The 22,248-nt window shown below is 50.8% G+C and overlaps 3 protein-coding genes across 6 annotated transcripts in view; 1 reads left to right on the forward strand and 2 right to left on the reverse strand.

Moving 5' to 3' along the window:
• Positions 1–257: 257 nt before the first annotated feature.
• HAGH (hydroxyacylglutathione hydrolase) lies at positions 258–12,347 on the reverse strand. The gene is made up of 9 exons (XM_055561940.1): positions 12,195–12,347; positions 9,694–9,866; positions 9,128–9,192; positions 7,049–7,166; positions 5,834–5,942; positions 5,089–5,192; positions 4,474–4,575; positions 928–1,007; positions 258–519 (listed from the first exon to the last, which is right to left on the reverse strand). Exons 1-9 carry the CDS (start codon positions 12,268–12,270, stop codon positions 420–422), a joined length of 927 nt encoding a protein of 308 aa, XP_055417915.1. The 5' UTR covers positions 12,271–12,347; the 3' UTR covers positions 258–419.
• Positions 12,348–12,498: 151 nt separating this feature from the next.
• Positions 12,499–14,119, forward strand: FAHD1 (fumarylacetoacetate hydrolase domain containing 1). Its single transcript, XM_055562098.1, has one exon. The coding sequence runs from the start codon at positions 12,764–12,766 to the stop codon at positions 13,427–13,429; it is 666 nt and encodes a 221-aa protein (XP_055418073.1). The 5' UTR covers positions 12,499–12,763; the 3' UTR covers positions 13,430–14,119.
• Positions 14,120–15,988: 1,869 nt separating this feature from the next.
• The window catches only part of MEIOB (meiosis specific with OB-fold), a 43,755-nt gene continuing 37,495 nt past the window's right edge, over positions 15,989–22,248 (reverse strand). For all 4 annotated transcript variants that reach the window (XR_008707613.1, XR_008707612.1, XR_008707610.1 and 1 more), the window contains one exon: positions 15,989–16,242. The gene's annotated coding sequence lies outside the window, so the exon portion shown is untranslated. The remainder of the gene's footprint in view (positions 16,243–22,248) is intronic.

The following is a 22,248-nucleotide window of genomic DNA, read 5'->3' on the forward strand; positions in this document are numbered from 1 at the left end:
GCTTCCTCTAGAGGTACTGGGGAGGGGCAGGGAGGAGGTGGTGATGCCAGGTGTCCGCTTGCAGGGGCAGGAAAAGGGGGTGTGCCCACCCCAACGGGGGCCTTGTTCTGGGAACCCAACCAGGGCGTGCTGGCTTCGCCGGGGCCAGCGGGGGCAGCTCTTCTTGCGGTGTCGTGTGGGGGCTTCACACGGCAACTGTAGGAGTGCCCATGAAAAGGCGACAACACGCGGTCTGCAAGCAGAGCTCCCAGGAATAAACACTTTCTAAACTTCTTCTCTTATAAATATGCATTAGAACATTTGATAACACAAGCAAAGCACTCTGCAATTAATTTAAAATTAAACGGAGGCAGAACTTCCTGCGGTCCTGGCCGGAGAGTCAGCCGGCACACCTGAGTGCCCGGGAGGCCCCGTAGCCGCTAGTCCCGCGGCATCTTGAACTGGTCCTTCTCTTTGCGGATGGCCCTCATGGTGGCCACAGGTTCCGTCTCGCCCGCGTGCTGCTGCACCGTCTTCTCCCTGCGAAGCCAAGCGCCAGGCTACAGGCTGCACCCAGACCCACGGCCCCACGGCCCCTCCCAGAGGCGCCAGGGGAGAAGAGGGCCTGGAGGCGGCGGCAGCCAGTGGACAGCCCGGGCGTTCACCTCAGCAGGAAATGCGCTGGCCTAGCCAGTCCCGCTGTGACCCAGTGACGCCCGCTCCACACTGGCGTCTGGCACCGCCCAGCACGTGGAGGCACGCCAGGCACAAGTCTCATCACCTCCCGATCACGACCCAGGGTCAGAAAGGACCCACACCCTCTCCAGGGCACCAAGAACAGTGCCCACTTTAAGAAATAGCATCTGCTTCACTGGCCGCACTTTAAGGAGAGTCGGGGGCATGGACCCTGCCCGGCGTGCCGCGCAGCAGGGACGCCCGCGTCCTCACCTCACTCGCATGAACGGGTTGTAGGTGAACTCCTCGGCGATGGTGGACGGCACCGTGGGCTCCCCGATGCTGTACTTCTCCTGCAAGACAAGCAGGTCGCTTTAGCGTGGAAGCTTCTAAAGGGGACAGCTGAGCAAGCCTTCACACGTCGTCCGCCTGAGAAGATCCAGTGAGCACACGGTCAGCGTGAACACAGGCCCTTCCCTGCCTGTGGAGAGGGGCACGAGCGCTCCGGCCGCCACCACGACCCACCACGACCCAGAGGTGCAGGGGGACAGGGGGCTTTCTGTCATTAATACAAAGCTTATGTTTTATATGACGGAAGTCACAACCAGCAAAAAGCCAGGAAACAAAAAGCACAGCCCCACCCCCAGGACAGCACATGGTTCGTGAGCACCTCACTGCCAAGAACGGTGGGGCAGCCGGTTCCCAGGAACCCTCCCTGGGGTGACACCCCCCAGAGGGCGGCTGTCATCACAGGCTGCTCAGACAGCTCGCCACCTCCACTCAGGACGCCCTCGCTCCTGATCAACACTGACCAGGGCAGATGGAGAGAAGATGCAGACGGGGACGTCTGGCCAACTGTTCACTGCTATAGAAACGCCTACAGGAAGAAGGTCAGAGTTAATAGCGGAGGGTCTTCACCCTCCCCGCAGCCCCTGCCCTCCTACTGCTGGGCTCACCCTGAGGGCCACAGGGCCCAGGAGTGGACAGCCGGTGTCAACAGCCGTGCTCAGGCTTCCTGACCATCAGGAGCCCTCATTCCCAAGGGTCCCACTCCCACCCACACTGTGAGCAGTGGCATCAGGACGCCTTCAGGGGCTTCCCTGGTGGTCCAGGGGCTGAGCCCATACTCCCAATGCGGGAGGCCTGGGTTTGATCCTTGGTCAGGGAACTAGATCCCACATGCTGCAATGAAAGATCCCTCCAGCAGCAACTAAGACCCAGTACAGCCAAATAAAAGAGGGGAGGATCACTACAGATCTAGCAGATATTGGAGGGGGTGGATTAGATCATACTGATCTAAAAGTTAAAACTATAAAGCTTCCAAAATAAAACAGATTTTTTTTTGACCTTGGCAAAGCAAAGCTTTCTTAGATGGGAGATAAAAAGTATGAACTACAAAAGAAAACACGCTGTACATCATCAAAATTTAATGTAAAAAAATTTGCTTGCTCTGGAAAAGACAGTGTTGATAAAGTTAAAGGCAAATCACAGAATGAGAAACTTCACAATACATGTATCTGAAAAATAACGTGTATCTAGAATAAACTTAAAAAAAAAACTATTATTCAACAAGAAGACAATCAAGTTTTTTAATGGGGAGAAAATCTCAATAAACACTAAACAAAATGACCAATAAGCACATGGAAAGATGGTCAAAATTATTATGCACTAAGGAAATTAAATTAAATTTATTAAATTAAATGCAAATTATTAAGGTTATTAAATTATTATAATAAATTGTTAAATTTATTAAATTAAATGCAAATTAAAGCCACAATGAAACACTACTGCCTGCCCATGAAGATGGCTAAAATGAGAAGATCGACATGTGTGGAGCACCTGGAGTGCTCCTGTTTCACTGGTGGGAAAAAAAAACAACACAACCACGTGTCACACAAAGACCTGCACAGAGACGTTCACAGCAACTTTACTCACAACGGCCAATAACTAGAAAATGTCTATTGACAGGTGAATGGATAAGCAAACTGTGGTATGGTCAAACAAAGGAATACCACTCAGCAACGAAAAGCAAAGAACTGATACAGGCAGCAACATGAGTGAATCTCAAAATTATTCTGCTTGGTAAAACAAAAAAAAAAGATATGCGTACACTGTATAGTTCATTTATATGAAATTCTAGAAAACGTGAACTAAGTTCTAATGGCATCCTGGAGCAAGGCAGAGAAAACGAGACAGGAAGCTTTTGGGGGTGGAGATGTTCTAGGTCTTAAACATAGGGGGAGTCATTTAATCTGTCAAAATTCACTCAGTTCATTTTAAACGGATGCAACTTCTTACATGTGAACTAAACTTCAACAAGCTTGAAAATAAAAAGGGAAACTATGAAAACTGTCAATAAGTTTGAAAACCTTGATGAAATTCCTTGAAAGACGCTAGTTGCTAACAAAACTGACTCAAGAAAAGACAGCCCAGAAGAGAATCTGACAGCCTTACACAAATTAAAAACATCAATTCATAACAAAAAAAATCCTTCCACAAAGAAGAATTCAGTGTCCAGAAGACTTCATTAGGAAATGGCAACCCACTCCAGTGTTCTTGCCTGGAGAATCTCAGGGATGGCGGAGCCTGGTGGGCTGCTGTCTATGGGGTCGCACAGAGTCGGACACGACTGAAGCGACTTAGCAGCAGCAGCAGCCGCAACAAACACTAAAGGAAGAAATAATAACAACTGCAGAAACACTCAGTAAACAGCAGGAGGCGCTGCCAACTCTTCTTTTTTGTGGCCAGCGCCACACTCACATTAAGACCAAAGACACGACAAAAAAAGAGAACTACGGACCAACATCTCTTAACACAGACACAAAAACAGACACCACCATGACTAAGGTTTGTCCAGAAGGCAAGGTTGGTGTAGCATTTGAAACCAACTGATACACTTCTCCACATTAATAAGACTAAGGGAGGGAAAAAAAATACGTTTTTACATAATAGGTGAAGAAAAATCATTTGACAAAATTCAATGTCTACTCAAAACAAAACTCTCAGAAAGCCAGGGATATATGTGAACTTCATCAACTTGATAAAGAGAACTTTCACAACTAAAACAATTAGCTTCATGGTGAAAAACTGAATGCTTTCCCCCTAAGACTGGGAACAAGCCAAAGGTGTCCATGGTCACCATGGCTACTTAACATTGTCCAAAAGAGCTTAGCCAGTGCAAAAGGCAAAATAATAATGAAATATATTGGAAAAGAAGAAACAAAACTATCTTAATGTTGATGGCATGATTGTGTGCTAAGGATTCTATGAAAAAGATGCTAGACTGAGTCAAGCAAAGTCACAAGGACACAAGATCAAAATACAAAAATCAATATTTCTAAAGACTCGATAATCATTTCCAATAAAATCCATACACATGAACTGTTTCGGAACACATCTGACAATGTGTACAAGGCCTTTCATCTGAGAATTAGAGAAGACGCCTGCAGGGCGACACGCGACCGTGGGACAAGCCACGGGGCACGCTGGGGCTAAGGCGAAATAATGCCTTTCAGACAAGCAGCCTCCAAGGTGGTTTCCCCGAGCGGACAGGGGCCGGCACCTGCTGCTGCGGCCTCCCCTGGCTGCTGGCTGATAAGGATCCCAGGCCCAGCCCGGACCCTCAAGTCAGAAAGGATCTCAAGGAGACAGCCCGGGCTCTGGCTCCACGTTGGGCTGGAACCCACCTGGTCTGCTGCTGCCCGCTGTCCTGGGGAGCCCTTTCCGCCTGCTCTGGAGCCAACACTGTGAGCGCTGTGCTCCCGGGAAGCGGCCTCACAGCGCCCAGCCCACAGGACCCCCCGCCTGTAGCCCGCTCACCTTGGCCCAGGCCAGTTTCTCCCGGATGGCGGTGTTGTTGGGCTCCACGTGGCGAGCAAACTTCAGGTTGTTGATGGTGTATTCGTGGCCACAGTACACTCTCTGAGGACAGAGCCAAACCGCCAGCTCTGAGGAGGCTTGTGAACCCGCCCTCCAGCCCCTCAGAGGTGGCGTGAGGGGCCTGGGCCTGTCTGGGGGCAGCACCCGCGAGACGGCCCTCAAGGTAAGCGCACATCCTGTGTCCGTCATGTCTGTGTGTGTTAGTCGCTCAGTCGTGTCTGACCCTTTGCAACCCCATGGACTGCAGCCCGCCAGGCCCCTCTGTCCATAGGATTCTCCAGGCAAGGATTCTGGAGTGGGTAAGCCATTCCATCTCCATGGGATTTTCCCAACCCAAGGACTGAACCCACATCTCCTGCATTGCAGGTGTGTATGTTAAATGACAATAAAAAGTACATTCAAGGAAAAAAACATGCTTCCAGAAGCAATGCTTCTACTGTCCCGCTCCTCCCAATGCAGGAAGGCTTGAGAGACCCCGGCGGGGGAGCTGGCCCGAGGGCTCAGCAGGAGGTGAGGGTCTTGCTGCCACTGGCGAGCAGACAGGACACTGCCTACCGTGTCTGCAGGGAGCCGGCCCAGGACCTCGAGCAGGGCTTTGTACATCTCATCCGCTGTCCCTTCATAGAACTTCCCGCAGCCGGCCACAAACAAGGTGTCACCTGCGAGGCAGGACAGCGTGGAGCTGGGGGGCTGCCGGCCGCGCATGCCCCCGTTAGGGCCGCTGCTCAGCTCCACAGCCAGGCTCCTCACTGCCCCCTGCACTGACCCAGCCACAGCCCCGGACCTGCCCCCCACCTGACAGGGCCCAGGGCCCCCCCGAGTCTGGGTGCCACTCTCTCCATGCCTTTAACTTCCCGCCACACTGACTGGCCCCACCAGGCCCCAAGCAGCTACTCAGACGCAAGCCAAACCCAAGTTTTTCCCCACCTGCCCAGCAGCCCCTCCCAGGCCAGGCCATCTTGTGACCCCTAAATTCTGACAGCCAGCACTGTCCTGCCAAACACCCACGATCTCACCGGCCCCACCTGGACCCTCCAGGGACCCCTCATACAGGACCACAGCTCCCAGGGGCCCTGGAGATGGGACAGAAGCCCGGCTGGGAGGGGACACTCCACCCAGTGCCCACCAGGGCTGCCTGGCCCCTGGGTCTGTTTGTGCCGAGGCCCAGGCTCTACCCTGAGTGCTGGGATCCACGCAGAGCCCAGCACAGTCTGCCTGGCAGGACACACTCTCTGCTCTGCCCAGAGGTTTACAAAAAACGCCAGGCCTCGCAGCTCACACCTGAGCACTCTACACTCACCTGTGAACACAGCGGGCGGCTCGGGACTGTTGGGCTTGGTCACAAAGTAACAGATGTGTCCGGAAGTGTGACACGGCGTCGACAGGCACTTGACATGGAGAGACCCCACCTGAAACAGAGTGCACACCGGCCTGTGTCCCTGCATGTGGGGGCCGGTCTGCAGGCCCACAGGTTCTCCCAGACCCCGCCAGCCCCCGGGCGCGAGCTGCCGTCAAGGGTGATGGGGCTTCCCCAGCCGCAGCTCCACCCGGCGAAGGTGGGACTTGCTGGTGACCACGGGACCCAGGCCTGGAGGTGCAGGGACCCCCGTGAGCCGGTGCTTGCTGGTGTGCCCAACCAGAGGGCTGACCCTCTTGTCTCCTCAAAGCCAGGCCAAGTCTACACCAGGCGTCTTACGGGGAAGAAGGTTTTCTCTTAGTTGCTTGGCCTATTGTTCCCTTCTCCACTTCCACCCCAGCCAGCCCCAGTCTTCACCTCAGAAACGTTCTAACCTACCCGAAACTAAAATGATGTTTCTGTGTGCCCTCTACCTGGGTCACCAAATGCTAACAGGTCCACTGTGTGGCAGCGGCTGCCCACACACGTCCTAACACACTGCCCAGATGCCCCAGCTGCCTCTCCTGAGCAAAGGCCACCCTCCCATATAACCTCACTGTGGTCCCCTCCCAAGAAATCCACCACTGATGTGAAAGAGGATTCCATAGAGTCTGTATTTCAGTGTCTCCGGGCGTCTCATGGGCTTCCCTGGTGGCTCAGTCAGTAAGGAATCTGCCTGCGAGGCAGGAGACCCGGGTTCGATCCCTGGGTCGGGAAGATCCCCTGGAGGAGGAAATGGCAACCCACTCTGGTATTCTTGCGTGGAGAAGGCCATGGACAGAGGATCCTGGTGGGCCACGGTCAATGGGGTCACAAAGAGTCGGACACGACTGAGCGACTGAACCACCAGGCGCCTCAAAGCCACACCTCCGGCTTCTCCCTTGGCCAGTCACCATCTGCACACTGACCTGCTCGCCAGACTCTCGGCAGAGGGACTGTGCAGGCCAGGCAGGCCCTGGAGCGCGTCCGCCTGTGTGCAGGCTGGGCTGTCTCCACAGCTGAGCCCTCAGTGCCCCTCTGGGTCCCAGGGGCGAGCCAGGGGACCGCCAGGAGGCGGCGGGCACAGGGCCTGGAGCCCGGCAGGACCACACCTGAGCCCTGCTGTCGGTCCCTCCTCACCTGCAGTGTGGACAGGTGTGTGACCTTGTGAGTCAGGGCCCCAATCCGGTCATCACCCCCGTACACCTTCAACCCAGGTTCCAGCTTGACCAGCTTCTCGTTCCCGCCAGCGTGGTCCCTGGAGGTCAGAAAGGGGGAGCTGGGGCTGCTGCTGATACACAGGGGGTGTGCCCACTTCCACACCGTGACCAAATGGAGTTTTTATTTTGCCTAGTTATGTTTCTCTGAAGTAGAAACGCATCTTCCTGTTCTTGTCCATCATTTGGCTCTGCTGAGAAGAACGTTCTCAGACACCCCGTCCCCACGAGAGGCCCCTGCCATGCCCCCGCAGTGCTGCTGCTGAAGCTTCTGGAGCAGATGGAGCAAACTGCATGCCCTGAACGACTCCTGTGCTCCCGGCTCCCAGGCTTCAGTCACACCAGAGTCACCTGGGGTCTGGGAACAGCGAGGCCTGACCCCCAGCCACACGCGCTAATGCCCTGGGCACCCTGATGCCCTGGGCCTGGAGCACGCCCTGCAGGCCGAGTTTGAAAAGCCGTCAGGTGACTCTGATTCACAGCCCAGACGGGCCCACTCAGAGCAGACCTAAACCACCACCACCCAGCTGCCAGGGGCACAGTGTCACCAAGGGACAGGCCAGCTCAGAACGACCTCCCCAGGAGGCTCAATGGTGCAGCCAGCAGCAAGGCGCCCCCTGGACACGCACACAGGAGCTCCCTACACTGCCCAGTTCAAGAGAAGAGCTCCGTGCCATGGGCTTGCTGGGGGAGAAACACACCAGGACAAGCCCTGCGGGGCCCTGAACGCAGGGCAGGGCCGGGGTGTCCTGCGCCTGAAGATTAGCCTTTCCAGGCTGAGGCAGGGGCTTTCCAATCACCAGGGCACACCTGCTCCTCACTACATATTCACCCATAGGCCCAGCAACAGCGGGGCTCTGAGATAAGAGCAGGCCACCCTTGGCCCTCCGTGTGGGGCTGATACACGCAGGCCAAGCCAACCGCGAAGCACACTCAGTGCTGACCTGGGAAACGCTGCCTGTAAGTGGGAAGGTGGCACGGGCCACACCCTGCAGCTCAGTTTGGGTTCTGGTTTAGTTTGTAAGGCACCCCAATGTGGGAAAAGCCATGTGTGACGTGGGGGTTGCTCAGTGCAAGAAAGTAGCACTGGGAGAAGTTGGGCGGCGGAGGCCCCACAGCCCACGGAGGCCACACCGGGCAGAGATCCCAAGAGCAGCCACAGGGCACCCAGGAGCCAACGCAGGCCCGAGCCCCTAAATCAGGAAGTAATGCCTGAGGCCCCGGAGGCTGAGCCACCCCAAAGGTCTGCAGTTACACCAACCAACAAGTTTCCAACACTTAACAGACTCTGGCCAACCGCACCCACACGACACCCCCACAGATGTCGGAGGCCTCCCTACCCTGGGGCGCCCCCGGCTAGGCCAAGCGCCGCAGGGGCAGGTTCAAAGACGCTCGCTGCCCTTGGGCAGTTATTTGGAAAAGAATATTCAGAGCCAAGTAAAGATTTTTTTCCTAGCTTTGAAGAGCCTCGAAAGTTTCAATAGGGCCCTGGGCAGGCAACTCTAGGCCTAAGACCCAAACATCAGAGCTGTTTTCATCCTTTAGTTTTCAAGTATCTAAAAAATCACAAACTCTTCAAAAATGACAGCTTGATTTTCAAAAACACTAACGTCTAGACCAGTTTATTCTCCAACCTTGAGGCCAGCTTCCCACCACACAAGCTCAAGAGCTTGCAAAGATGTTGCTAGAGGCCCACCCACGGCCCCAGGACCCTGGCGTGAGCCTCTGCCCTCAGGGCGCCTGAGTCACCAGGCCTGAGGGACGCGGGCCAGCAGCGCAGAGGCGGGTGCCCGGAAGCCCCGTCAGAGCCCTGCTGGGGCTGACCCTCAGCTCACAGTCATGGAGGGGAGAAAGGCTGCCAGGCCCCCCGTGGGGCCCCCCAGGAACCTGCACGCCCCGGCCAGCCCGCCCGGTGGACGCTCCTCCTCGGGGCATGTGCAGCACAGCTGCGAGCCCCAGGGGCCCTGCTGGCACAGAGGAGGCTGGGCCCCGGAGCACTCACCAGTGGTGGTGGGTGGTGAGCACTGTGGTCAGCTTCACGCCGTGCTTCCTCACCGTTTCCACCACCTGCAACCAAACAGGCGGCAGCTCACAGGCCGGTCACGCCCCAGCCCTGGCCCATGCATGAGCCTGCCGGCGGGGGTGCCCAGAGAGCTGGCCCACCTGTCCCGACTCCAGGAGGGTAGGGCAACGAGGAGGCCTTTTCTCTCATGATCTGCGGGGCAGTTCTGGCCCCGCACGACCTCTCCAAGCCCCTCCAGCCAAGACCACCCCCTGAAGGCAGTGCCGAGGGGCACAAAGCCTGGAGGAGGCAGCGGCGCTGGAAGGGCCGCTGCCTCTCCTGCGCAGGTTCTCTGCACACAGGAGCCCTTCCTCTCCACACCAAAGCCTTTGGTGGCCTCCAGCCCCTCACTGCTCCTTTGCCCTTTTAACTGAGTGGCGGGACACTAGTTCCTTTTTCAAAAACCAAATGGGTTAATTTCTGTTTAGCTTTGGCCGGGTTGCAAGGGCCCTGGGTTATCAAACACATCAGGAGATGGAAAAGGGGCGCTGGACCTGGCCTCCCACCTTCTGGGGCTGCACCGGATCCACAATGGCCGCCTCCTTGGTGTCCTCATCAATGAGCAGGTACATGTAATTGTCGGTCAGAGCAGGTAGTAACTCCACCTTCATGGTGCCCTGATCCACGGTCAAGTTCTTCCTTAAACCCAAGTGGTGGAGGCTTCCCAGTAGGGCTGGACCTGAAGACAAAGTGCAGTTCCAGTCAGCGTCCACACGAGGCCATGCTGGGCCGAGACTTCAAAGCCAGCGCTCAGCCCCGCAGGACAGGCGTCCACGGAAGCAAGATCCTAGGGACGCAATGTGCAGAGCCTGGACATGAGAGGTTTTCTAAGTTTTCTTAGAAAAGAGGAAGATACCCTCATTAACCACATCCATGAGGAGACTACAGAACACAGCTCATGTTCATATTCGTGGAAATTGGCTCTTTCACACTTAGGGTCCCTCTTTCTTTCTCGAGGGCTCTAAAAGGACACGACAGCCAGCATGACTGCAATTCAAACCTCTGTGAGAGGCGCCTACAGTCAGCTCTGGGGTTCTTCACACCTGCTTCAGAGAAAGACCACAAAGAGGGAAACCCAGAGTGAAAGCGCCAGGCGGGCTCTTCTCCCCCTCTGCGAGCTAAGGGAGCCCGAGTCCCCTGCAGCGACTCAGAGCCCTTCTCAGGTCACGCACCAGAGAAGGAAAGCAGATTCACTCTCGAATGGCAGGGACTTGAAATCTGGATGATGCATAAAACCCCTCCAGCACAGCCTGAGATACGGGAGAGCTGGCCACATCTGTTTGAGATTCAAGTGTGCAGGACACAGAACCACTGTCCAACTGAGGCAAAGGAGGCAGCCAGGGTGGGCTGGGAGCGACCATAGGGCAAAAGCATCCTGCACCCCAGAGACAGGGGCCAAAATACTTTCTACAACGAAACCCCTATTTATCCTGGTAGGTGCTAGGGTGGGGCCTCTCCAGGAAAGGGATCCAGAAAGTGGGCGGCATCGACACACTGACTGACTGACTGACTGACTGAGTGACTGGCTAACAGACAGACTGACTGGCTGACTGACAGGACACCTCTGATGCAGAGTTTGCAGTCATCTGCCATGCCCAGGGAACTGCCTGAACTTCAGCGTTAAGGGACACAGGTGTGACAACCAGTTGGGCTTTATCCAGGCCCTTCTCCTCAGGCTCGGCAAGAAAACCTATTTTTCTACAATTGGGTTTCTGGGCTATGCCACCTGCTCTCAGCCCCAGTATTCAGAATCTGAGCCCCAGGAGGACTACGAAGCAGAGTCAGGGCCGAGTCTTGAGACACAGGGCGTCTGGCTTCTCTGGACCTGGGAAGCTCCTTCCTCACCACAGCAGAGGGCTGAGCCCCCTATGAGTGAGGCAGCCACACTCCTGCTGATCCCCTCCAGTCCCATTTCCACCACCTGTCTGCCTCCCAACACAGAAACTTAGCTGACCCTTTAACGGGTCCCTACGTGGAAAAACCCAGCTCTTTCCTTATATGGTGGCACACCACGCACTCCAGATGCCCTCTGCTCTGGGTGAGGTCAGGACATGGCCAAGGAGGGCTTCCACCTGCTCCTTCTCCCCACCCAGGGCCCCGTGGTCACTCGGCTCACTGCTCCAAAATCTCAGCTTAACCTACCACCCCTGTTGCTACATCAGCCTGATAAGGTATCAGGAAATAAACGGCGATTTCAAAATCAAGGTCAAAATATTTTAAGCAAGCAAGAGGTAATAGGGTGAAAATCGAATCTGACAGATGTCCGATCAGGGCCCAGGAGGTCAGGCCGTCCAACGCCTCCCGTTTCAGAGGCCGGGATAGGAGAACTAGGGAGGGCAAGCGTCCAGCAACTCGCCGGCCACAGTTCACGTGAAAAGCCGGGATCCACTTCGTGGAGCACACACAGCACGCACATCGTGCGGATTCAGGCACGGGTGCATCGCCCCAGGGCTTCACAAGTGCGGGGCTTGCATGGGCTGGGGCGGGGGGGAGGGGCGGATGCGTGTGGGGGAGCCCTCGACCCCCGCAGTCCGGGAGGAAGGGGGCGCTCGCTGGCTGCCAGGCAGACCCCGGGAAAGCAGGGGTCCCGAGACGGGGCCCCCCGAGCGCCCCCGCAACACACATTTCCTTACCTAGCACAAATCTGTTAGCACCCCCCAGCTGACAAGTTACCCCACTCTGTCTTCAGCCCTCTCAAAGCCTGACTCAACTGCTGGGTAGCCTTTGCTCGACCCCAATAGGCCTGCCCGCCGGCGTCAGCGAGGGCTTACAATCCTGTGTCAATAAAAAACATCGTCAGCCACGGCAGCCCCGCCCGTGCGGGCCCCGCACTGGACCGCCTCGGGGAGCGCGACCGGCCCAACCGCCGTTAGCCCGGCTACGACGCCAGCCGGGCGGCTCGCCTGGCCTCCGCGGGCCGGCTGCCCTGTCCCCGGGCCCTGACAGGCCAGCCCCTGGGCGCCCGGGCCTTCCCGGCCCCGCGTCAGCCCCTCCCCGGCCCACCTACCCAGGCCGAGACGAGCGCAGACGGCTCCCAGCTCTGCGACGCTCCAGCGGCCGAGCAGCCCGCGGCCCAGCACCATGACCGGGGCGGCGGGCAGGCGGCAGCGGCGGCTGCGGCGCGAGGGGCGGGCTGCACCCGCCGGCGTCTACACACCGCGGCCAATCAACGCCTGCCGCCCCGCCCCCAGCCAGTCAGCGCCCGCGTCCTAGCCCGTGCCCGCCGCCCGCCCCTCCCCCCGGCCAATCAGCGCCCGCGTCCCAGCCCGTGTCCGCCGCTCGCCCTGTCCCCCGGCCAATCAGCGCCCGCGTCCACACCTGACTCGGCCCCGCTGAGGACCTGAGAGCGATCCGGGAGGCACCTGCTCCAGCCGCCGCCTCTCTGCGGGGACCGGGCCCGGCAGCCCCGGGGCAGCCACTGGACAGCCGCTGCCTACAGGACGAGCGCCGCGACTTCCGGGCACCCGGAGGAGTCCGCGGTCCGGCGCCCCGAGGTAATTGGTCCTCTCCGGCTAGCCGTCGGCGTCCGTGGCCGGCCAGGCAGGGTCCACGTGACTCCAGGCACCAGGCAGGAGCATGGCCGCCAGCAGGCCGCTGTCCCGCTTCTGGGAGTGGGGGAAGAACATCGTGTGCGTGGGCCGGAACTACGCGGACCACGTCCGGGAGATGCAGAGCGCCGCGCCCAGCGAGCCGGTGCTCTTCCTGAAGCCGTCCACCGCCTACGCCCCCGAGGGCTCGCCGGTGCTCGTGCCCGCCTACACCCGCAACCTGCACCACGAGCTCGAGCTCGCCGTGGTGATGGGCAAGCGCTGCCGCGCCGTCCCGGAGGCCGCGGCCATGGACTACGTGGCCGGCTATGCCCTGTGCCTAGACATGACCGCCAGGGACGTGCAAGACGAGTGCAAGAAGAAGGGGCTGCCCTGGACCCTGGCCAAGAGTTTCACGGCCTCCTGCCCGGTCAGTGCCTTCGTGCCCAAAGAGAAGATCCCTGACCCTCACAACCTGAAGCTCTGGCTCAAGGTCAATGGTGAACTCAGGCAGGAGGGTGAGACATCCTCCATGATTTTTTCCATCCCCTACATCATCAGCTACGTTTCTAAGATCATGACCTTGGAAGAAGGAGATATTATCTTGACCGGGACGCCAAAGGGAGTGGGACCCGTTAAAGAAAATGATGAGATCCAGGCTGGCATACATGGCGTCCTCAGTATGAAGTTTAAGGTGGAGAGGCCAGAATATTGAGTGTATATTATACAAAGCACCCTAACTTCTTAACATACATTTCAGGGGGGAAGGAAACGAGAGACAAAATCAAGCAACGGTTATTTAGTTAAACGTGAGAATCCTTTAATAAGAAACCAATTTTAAAAAATGATTGGGTTGCTATGCCTCAACCCAAGGAAGATGGACCCTCAGAGAAAACCTGACCTAGACGAGCTGGGCCAGAAATGGAAATGAAAAACAGTGTCTCCTAGGAAACAGGAAATCAAGATGTTCAAAAGACTTACTTTCTTTTTCTAAAACTGGACTGGATTAGACTTTTCAGTGGGTCACTCAAGGACCACGTGTTCAAGACTTAAAATCTGCAAAGGAAGTGGAAAAACACGTTTCATCAGGGTTTCCCAAAGTTCCTTTATGATCGTGAAAACCATCTGGAGGTATTTGTAAAAATAAAAATTTCCAATTACTGGACCATCCCAGGCGCAATGTGTTATTTAATGGACTCAATCTCTGGCACTCCAAGTGATTCTTATCACGGAAATATGGAGAAACACTACTCCACATAGTCAGTTAACTTAAAGTTTTATTTAATAAGTGAGCAATTAATGAAGACCTCACTCATTTAGTTAGGGTGTGTATTCTGGCCCATAGAGTCTGAGTTTGGGGGATAATTTTTAAACTGTTGTTTCCTAAATAAATAATGCTATCTTTTGTGTGGTCTAAAAGTGTACTTTTTCCCCCCAGTAGTGGTTATGAGGGACACATCCTCACTAAGGAGCTTCAGACCTTGGTCTTTGGCCTTTGGTTTCCTGAGCACTGTGCTTTATTAACAGAGTTGACCAGCACCTGTACCTCACACCTAGTGATAGGGAAGCTTCGGGGAAGTAAAGTGGCCTGGGAGTGCTGCTTTTACTCTCCCCTGCCCCCTTCTCTGGGTTTTCCAGGTAGCTCAGTGGAAAAGGATCTGCCTGCTAATGCAGGAGACATGGGTTGGATCCCTCGTTGGGGAAGATCTGCTGGAGGAGGGTATGGCAACCCACTCCAGTACTCTTGCCTGGAGAATCCCATGGGCAAAGGAGCCTGGCAAGCTATAGTTCATGGGGTCGCAAAGAGTCAGACACAACTGAGCACTCACACACCCTTCTCTGCAAAATACTAGGTGAGGTGCACAGCTATCAGAGTGCCTGGTGGAGTCCTTTAGGCTTAGGCAGGGGCTCCTGCTGTTAACCTGAACAGAAGGCACCTGCTGGCTCCTAACGCTTATTGAGCACTTAGTAGTACTAGGCACCGTGCCAAGAGTTTTCTGTGTAGTATTTAATCCTCAACAAAGCTGGTACTATTACTACCATCCCTGTTACAGAGACAGGGATTAGCCAGCCTGAAGTGGCAGAGCCACAATGTAACACAGCCATCCCAGGATGGAAACCTGAAGTCTTCCCGCACCAACCCCCCCATTTTTTAGCATATAGTTGATTCATAATGTTGTGCCAATCTCTGCTATACCGCAAAGTGCTTCAGATTTACTCATATATACATTCCATTATGGTTTACCCCAGGAGATTGGATAAAGTTCCCTGTGCTATACACTAGGACCTTGTTTTTCCATTCTAAGTGTGGAAAACCTAAAGTTGTGACCACACTCCAGGCTGCATCTTTGAAGTAGATATATTAGAAAGTTCAAACATTTAGGTCTTCTGAAAGCCCCAATTTATAATTTATTATGAGGAAGTGTCAGAGTTGGATTTGTTTCTAAAACATCACACTATCTTCTTTCCTCTTCACCTGGAGTTGGACACAATTTAGTGACTGAACAATAACAACAATCTTCCTTTATCTTTTTTGGTTTTGACTGCATCCGAGATATAGTAGCAAAAGCCCAGAATTCTAACCACTAGGCAACCAGGGAACTCCCTTTTATCTTTTAATAAGATTTATTTTTTAAATGCTTAAGCAATAGATATTTTTAATAGAAGATTCAGAAATTATGCATAAGCCAAAAAACCAGAACACCCTAAATTCCATACACCCAAAGATGGTCCAAGTTAAGCATCTGGTGTGCATTCTTCCAAATCTGCAGATGTAATTGTGATCTTTTAAATAAAATTTGTTCATACCATACAATTTTCTAACCTTTTCCACTATCTGTCATAACTGTCTTCCCATATTGGCACATTTCTGAACGATTTTCAGTGACTGCTTGCTGTGAAGTCAGCCCTCCGTTTCTGGCAGCTGAGATTGTCTTTAACTATTTGCTGGTAGTTGGTCCCTTTGGCTAAGGAGGCGTCCCAGGGGCTCAGTGGTAAAGAATCCGCCTGCCAAGGCAGGAGACACGGATTCCATCTCTGGGTCAGGAAGATACCCTGGAGTAGGAAATGGCAACCCACTCCAGTATCCTTGCCTGGAAAATTCTATGGACAGAGGAGGTTCGTGGGCTACATTCTGTGGGGTCACAAAGAGTCAGAAGTGACTGAGCATGCATGAGCACACGGAACCTTAATAACCAAAAGAAGCCAGAAGGTATTAATAGACTTTGTTCTTTGGCTAGGTTCCCATAAGTGGAAGAGCTGAATCAAGGGTGTGCTTTTATTGAGAGTTTATTAGTAAAACTATCAGATACAAGGTCCAACTGAATCAAGTCTACCAAAGCTGACAGATCTGAAAGCAAGCTAAAGGTACGGCAGGAGTAGTGTCTGCATGTGGCCCCTTGGGTGGACAAGCCAGCACCCATAGAATGTACGGAGCCCCCCAGTATCAGTGTTCACTCCAGTGGCGGCACAAGCTTTGTCACAGACGGTTGCTGTCAGCATCGCAGGTGCAGCACACAAACTCCCTGGCTGCAAGAATCAAAGAGAGACACCAATCCTCACAATTCCTGATGTTGGTAAAATCACAATAGTCCTAATACGCAGAAAGTACATTTTCCTCAACTTTTATTTTGAATAAATTTAAACCTACTATGAAATTGAGAGACTATTGCAACAAACTCCACCCTGCATTAAATTCAACAATTGCTGACATTTGCTATGTTCATTCTCTCTCCTCCCACCCCTCACCTTGTGTGCCATAGGGTCGCAAAGTGTCCCATACTGAATGACTAACTATTTCACTTTCAATTTTCACTTCTCCCGTAACTTCCCCCAGGGTAATTCTCCAACCTTCACAGAAGTTGAGGGTTAGGTGCTTACCAGAGATCTGGGTGGAGCCCAATACTCCCCTAAATGTTACACAGGTTTCTAATGCTTTGCTACTAGAAACAATGATGCAAGGAATATCCTCCATACACAACAGTTTACACTTGTTTATTTCCTTAGGAAAAGTCTTAGAAGTGAAACTGATTAAATAGTTTGTACTTTACATTTTGATACTTTTTGCCTAATTGCCTAAGGGAAAAGATATAATAATTTGTACTTGACAAGAGTGTTAAAGAAAACCTTTTCGCCCACACCTTAGTCAACACTGGGTATTGTGGCTGTGGTCTTTTTAATTTGTATTTCTTTGATTAATAGGGAAACTGGAACTTCCCTGGAAGTCCGCCTGCCAGTGCAGGGGATGCTAGTTTGATCCCTCGTCTGGGAGGTTCCCTCATGCTGAGGAGCAGCTGGGCCCATGTGACACAACTACCAAGCCGCATGCCTGGAGCCTGAGCGCCACAAGAGAAGCCACCGCAGGGCCCTGCAACAAAGAGTAGCCTCCACTTGCCAGAACTAGAGAAAGCCCGCGCGCAGGCAAAGAGACCCAGCACGGCCAAAAATAAATAAATAAATAAATAATTTTTAAAATAGTGAAGCTGACATCTTTTCATGTGTTTATATACAGTTATCTCTTTAACAAGATCTGTTGGGCACATCTTTGGTGTAGATGCTGGTTCAGTATCTGGTTTCAAGGAAGTTTTATATTTCTTTGCAATACAGTTAATTCATATGTTAAAATCTTCTTGCATTCTAAAGGGAGAGAAAAGTAATTGTAGTCTAAAATTCAAGCTGTAAAAGCAGAATAGACTTAATACAACAAATATATTGCCACATATGAATGCCAATGAAATTGCTATACCTCGACATTTATATTACTGATACTTACTGATTATATACTAAGTGCTTGAGTCTAAGCATTTTACATACACTAACTTATTTAGTCTTCAGTTCAGTTCAGTTGCTCAGTCATGTACGACTCTTTTCGACCCCTTGGATTGCAGCATGCAAGGCTTCCCTGCCCATCACCAACACCGGGAGCTTGCTCAAACTCATGTCCATCAACCATGACATGGTGATGCCATGCAACCATCTCATCCTCTGTTGTCCCCTTCTCTTCCTGCCTTCAATCTTTCCCAGCATCAGGGTCTTTTCCAGTGAGTCAGTTCTTCATACCAGGTGGTCAAAGTATCGGACCTTCAGCTTCAATCCGTCCTTCCAATGAATATTCAGGGCTGATCTCCTTTAGGATGAACTGGTTGGATCTCCTTGCAGTCCAAGGGACTCTCAAGAGTCTTCTCCAACACCACAGTTCAAAAGCATCAGTTCTTCGGTGCTCAGCTTTCTTTATGGTCCAACTCTCACATCCATACACGACTACTGGAAAAACCATAGCTTTGACTAGACAGACCTTTGTTGGCAAAGTAATGTCTCTTTTTTAATATGCTGTCTAGGTCATAACTTTTCTTCCAAGGAGCAAGCATCTTTTAATTTCATGGCTGCAGTCACCATCTGCAGTGATTTTGGAGCCCAAGGAAATAAAGTCTCTTACTGTTTCCATTGTTTCCCCATCTATTTGCCATGAAGTGATGGGACCGGATGCCATGATCTTAGTTTTTTGAATGTTGAGTTTTAAGCCAGCTTTTTCACCCTCCTCTTTCACTTTCATGAAGAGGCTCTTTAGTTCTTCTTCACTTTCTGCCATAAGGGTGGTGTCATCAGCATATCTGAGGTTATTGATATTTCTCCTGGCAATCTTGATTCCAGCTTGTGCTTCATCCAGGCCATCATTTAGCATGATGTACTCTGCATATAAGTTAAATAAGCAGGGTGACAATATACAGCTTTGCCCTATTCCTTTCCTAATTTGGAACCAGTCTGTTGTTCCAAGTCCAGTTCTAACTGTTGCTTCTTGACCTGCATACAGATTTCTCAGGAGGCAGGTCAGGTGGTCTGGTATTCCCATCTCTTGAAGAACTTTCCAGTTTGTTGTAATCCACACAATCAAAGACTTTGGCGTAGTCAATAAAGCAGAAGTAGATGTTTTCCTGGAACTCTCTTGCTTTTTCAATGATCCAACAGATGTTGGCAATTTGATCTCTGGTTCCTCTGCCTTTTTAAATTCAGCTTGAACATCTGGAAGTTCACTGTTCACATACCGTTGAAGCCTGGCTTGGAGAATTTTGAGCATTACTTTGCTAGCATGCGAGATGAGTGCAATTGTGTGTTAGTTTGAACATTCTTTGACATTGCCTTTCTTTGGGGTTGGAATGAAAACTGACCTTTTCCAGTCCTGTGGCCACTGCTGAGTTTTCCAAATTTGCTGGCATATTGAGTGCAGCACTTTTAACAGCATTGTTTATTAGGATTTGAAATAGCTCAGCTGGAATTACATCATCTCCACTAGCTTTATTTATAGTGATGCTTCCCAAGGCCTACTTGTCTTTGGACTCCAGGATGTCTGGCTCTAGGTGACTGATCACACCATTGTGGTCATCAAGGGTCATCAAGATCTTCTTTATATAGTTTTTCTGTGTATTCTTGCCACGTCTTCTTAATATCTTCTGCTTCTGCTAGGTCCATACCGTTTTTGTCCTTTATTGTGCCGATCTTTGCATGAAATGTTCCCTTGGTATCTCTAATTTTCTTGAAGAGATCTCTAGTCTTTCCCATTCTGTTGTTTTCCTCTATTTCTTTGCATTGATCACCAAGGAAGGCTTTCTTATCTCTCCTTGCTATTCTTAGGAACTCTGCATTCAGATGGGTATATCTTTCCTTTTCTCCTTGGCCTTCAGCTTCTCTTCTTTTCTCAGCTATTTGTAAGGCCTCCTCAGATAACCATTTTGCCTTTTTGCATTTCTTTTTCTTGGGGATGGTCTTGATCACTGTCTCCTGTACAATGTCACAATCCCCTGTCCATAGTTCTTCAGGCACTCACTCTATCAGATCTAATCCCTTGAATCTATCTGTCACTTCTATTGTCTAATCATAAGGGATTTGATTTAGGTCATACCTGAATGGTCTAGTGGTTTTCCTACTTTCTTCAACTTAAGTTTGAATTTGGCAATAAGGAGTTCATGATCTGAGCCACAGTCAGCTCCCTTTTTTTTTTTTTTTTTTGCTGACTGTATAGAGCTTCTCCATCTTTGGTTGCAAAGAATATAATCAATCTGATTTCAGTATTGATCATCTGGTGATGTCCATCTGTAGAGTCATCTCTCGTGTTGTTGGAAGAGGATATTTGCTATGACCAGTGCATTCTCTTGGCAAAACTCTGTTTTAGTCTTAACAGTTGCCAGCAGGAGTTGGTATTATTATCCCCATTTACTGGAGGGGAACCACAAATGTGGAGAATCTCAGAGTTAGGGCCCATCCTTGGAGTAACAACTGAGGTTTGAGCCTGCAGCCACAGAACCTGTCCACTTAGCCACCTCCAAATCTACCTCCTCTAACTTGGCCTTCATGTCCCATCTATAAAATGGGCAAAATAACAGTAACTGCATAAACCAGATAGGATAAAGTGCTTATCACAAAATCCATCACATTCAATAATGTGACATTATTGCAGCAACTTAATAATCTAGAAACTTACTTACCCCAAAGAAATAATTAAGAATGTGGCCAAAGATTTAGCTATGGTCATTATTTGTAACAGCAAAAAGTGGGAAACATTTTAAGTGTCAAGTGTTATCACATTGATTACATTCACTATTCTATACACGCTCAGTTGTGTCTGACTCTTTGTGACCCTATGGACTATCACCTGCTAGGCTCCTCTGTCCTTGGGATTCTCCAGGCAATAATACTGGAGTGGGTTGCCATTTCCTGCTCCAGTGGATCTTCAGCACCTAGGGATCGAACCTGTGTCTCCTGCATCTCCTGCATTGACAGGTAGATTCTTTACCACTGAGCCACCTAGGAAGCCATTCACTATCCTATGCTCATATAATAAAATAATGGGCAGTCATTGAAACTGTGTAGAATATTTAATAGCATGAAAAGTTTATTATAAATTATTAAGTATAAAAGTAGATTATAGTATAACCTATATTTGTAAATCATATTTCTGGTTTAATTTTATAAATTACATGCTTTAACATAGAAAGATGGATAGAGAGATGATTTTTTAAAAAGTCAGGAAACACATTTACAGAAATGTGGGATTCCTGTACACAAATGTTCATGGCAGCCATGGTTGGCTAATCATAATAGCTAAAAGGTGCAACAGCCCAACTGTCCACCAAGACATGAATAAATAAACAAAAGGTGGTGAATTTATCCAATTCATACATACTACTCAGCCACAAAAAGGAATGAAATTCTGACTCGTTGTAACATGGATGAACCTTGAAAACATTATCCACAGAAAAACAAGGTAGCCACAAAAGGACAAGTGCTGCAAGATTCCCTGTGTACCAGGTACCTAGAATAGTTAGATTCATAGAGACCGAGTACATTACAGATTGCTGGAGACGAGGGTAGGGGCAAATGGGAGTTATTGTGTCTTAATGAGTACAGAATTTCAATTCATGATGATTAAAATCTTCTGGAATAGAGAGCAGTGATGTTTATACAAAATTGTGAATGTACTTATTGCCACTCAAATCATACTCTTAAAAATGGTTAGAATGATACATTTTATGTAATGTATATTTTACCACAATTTTAAAAAACATGCATAATAAAATGTTTCCTACCAGTTTAAAAAATTTGGGAATGGAGATTATGGGTTTTCCTTTATCTTTCTTTTGGGGGGAGGAGTTATCTATTATTTCCTCTAATTTTTCTACAATAAACATGTAAACTTTATAATAAAAATATTTGAAAAGCAAAAACAAGGACTTTCCCAGTGGTTAAAAATCTGCTTTGCAATGCAGGGGACATGGGTTGGATCCCTGGTCAGGGAACTAGGATCCCACCTGTCATGGGGCAGCAAAGCCCACATGCCACAAGTAAGGAACCTGATCCCACATGACACAACTAAGATCCAATGCAGCCAAACAAATATTTTTTAAAAAGACAAAAACAGCTCCAGGTTCCTCAAGAAGAGTAAAAGGTGGATAAATGTATGTATAGCATATTGTAAAACAAAACAAAACCAAACCCTCACCAAAGCAGAATTAGGAAAGGAATATTGTTCTTAAATGAACCACTCATAGAAGATTAGGAAAAATCACAGTCATCCAACTGTTTATAAACCCAATATAGAATATGCAGATCAAAGTCACTAGGATCAGGAAGAGCAGCTTCTGGAGAGCAGTAGAAAAGCAGATTCTGGGCAGAGGGGTTGTGGACTTTGTGTTGACAGGGCAGAATGCTTCTTTCTTTTACTTGTTTAAGTGCCTGTATTCAGCTAAAAAAAGCCCAATTTTAGATGTTGACAATTTGTAGCCTTCATTCCGTAAATGTGTAAGTTAAGCCTTGTGAAGCACCTCTGATTCAGTGCAGCTTGACAGCTAGCCCTATAGATTCCTACTTCATCAGAAGAAATAAGTGACTGTGATGTCCCTCTGGTGACAGGCATGGTGTCTCCTTGGTTAAATGCTAGTGGACTGAGAGGTTACCATGGTAGCAGTGAGGAGGTCACACAGAGCCCTCACAGGCCTTGGTTAGGGGCCCTGGGCACTGCGTATGTGCCTACTCTGGGAATGC

This window comes from Bubalus kerabau, chromosome 23, assembly GCF_029407905.1.
Source record: "Bubalus kerabau isolate K-KA32 ecotype Philippines breed swamp buffalo chromosome 23, PCC_UOA_SB_1v2, whole genome shotgun sequence".
Lineage (NCBI taxonomy): Eukaryota > Metazoa > Chordata > Mammalia > Artiodactyla > Bovidae > Bubalus > Bubalus kerabau.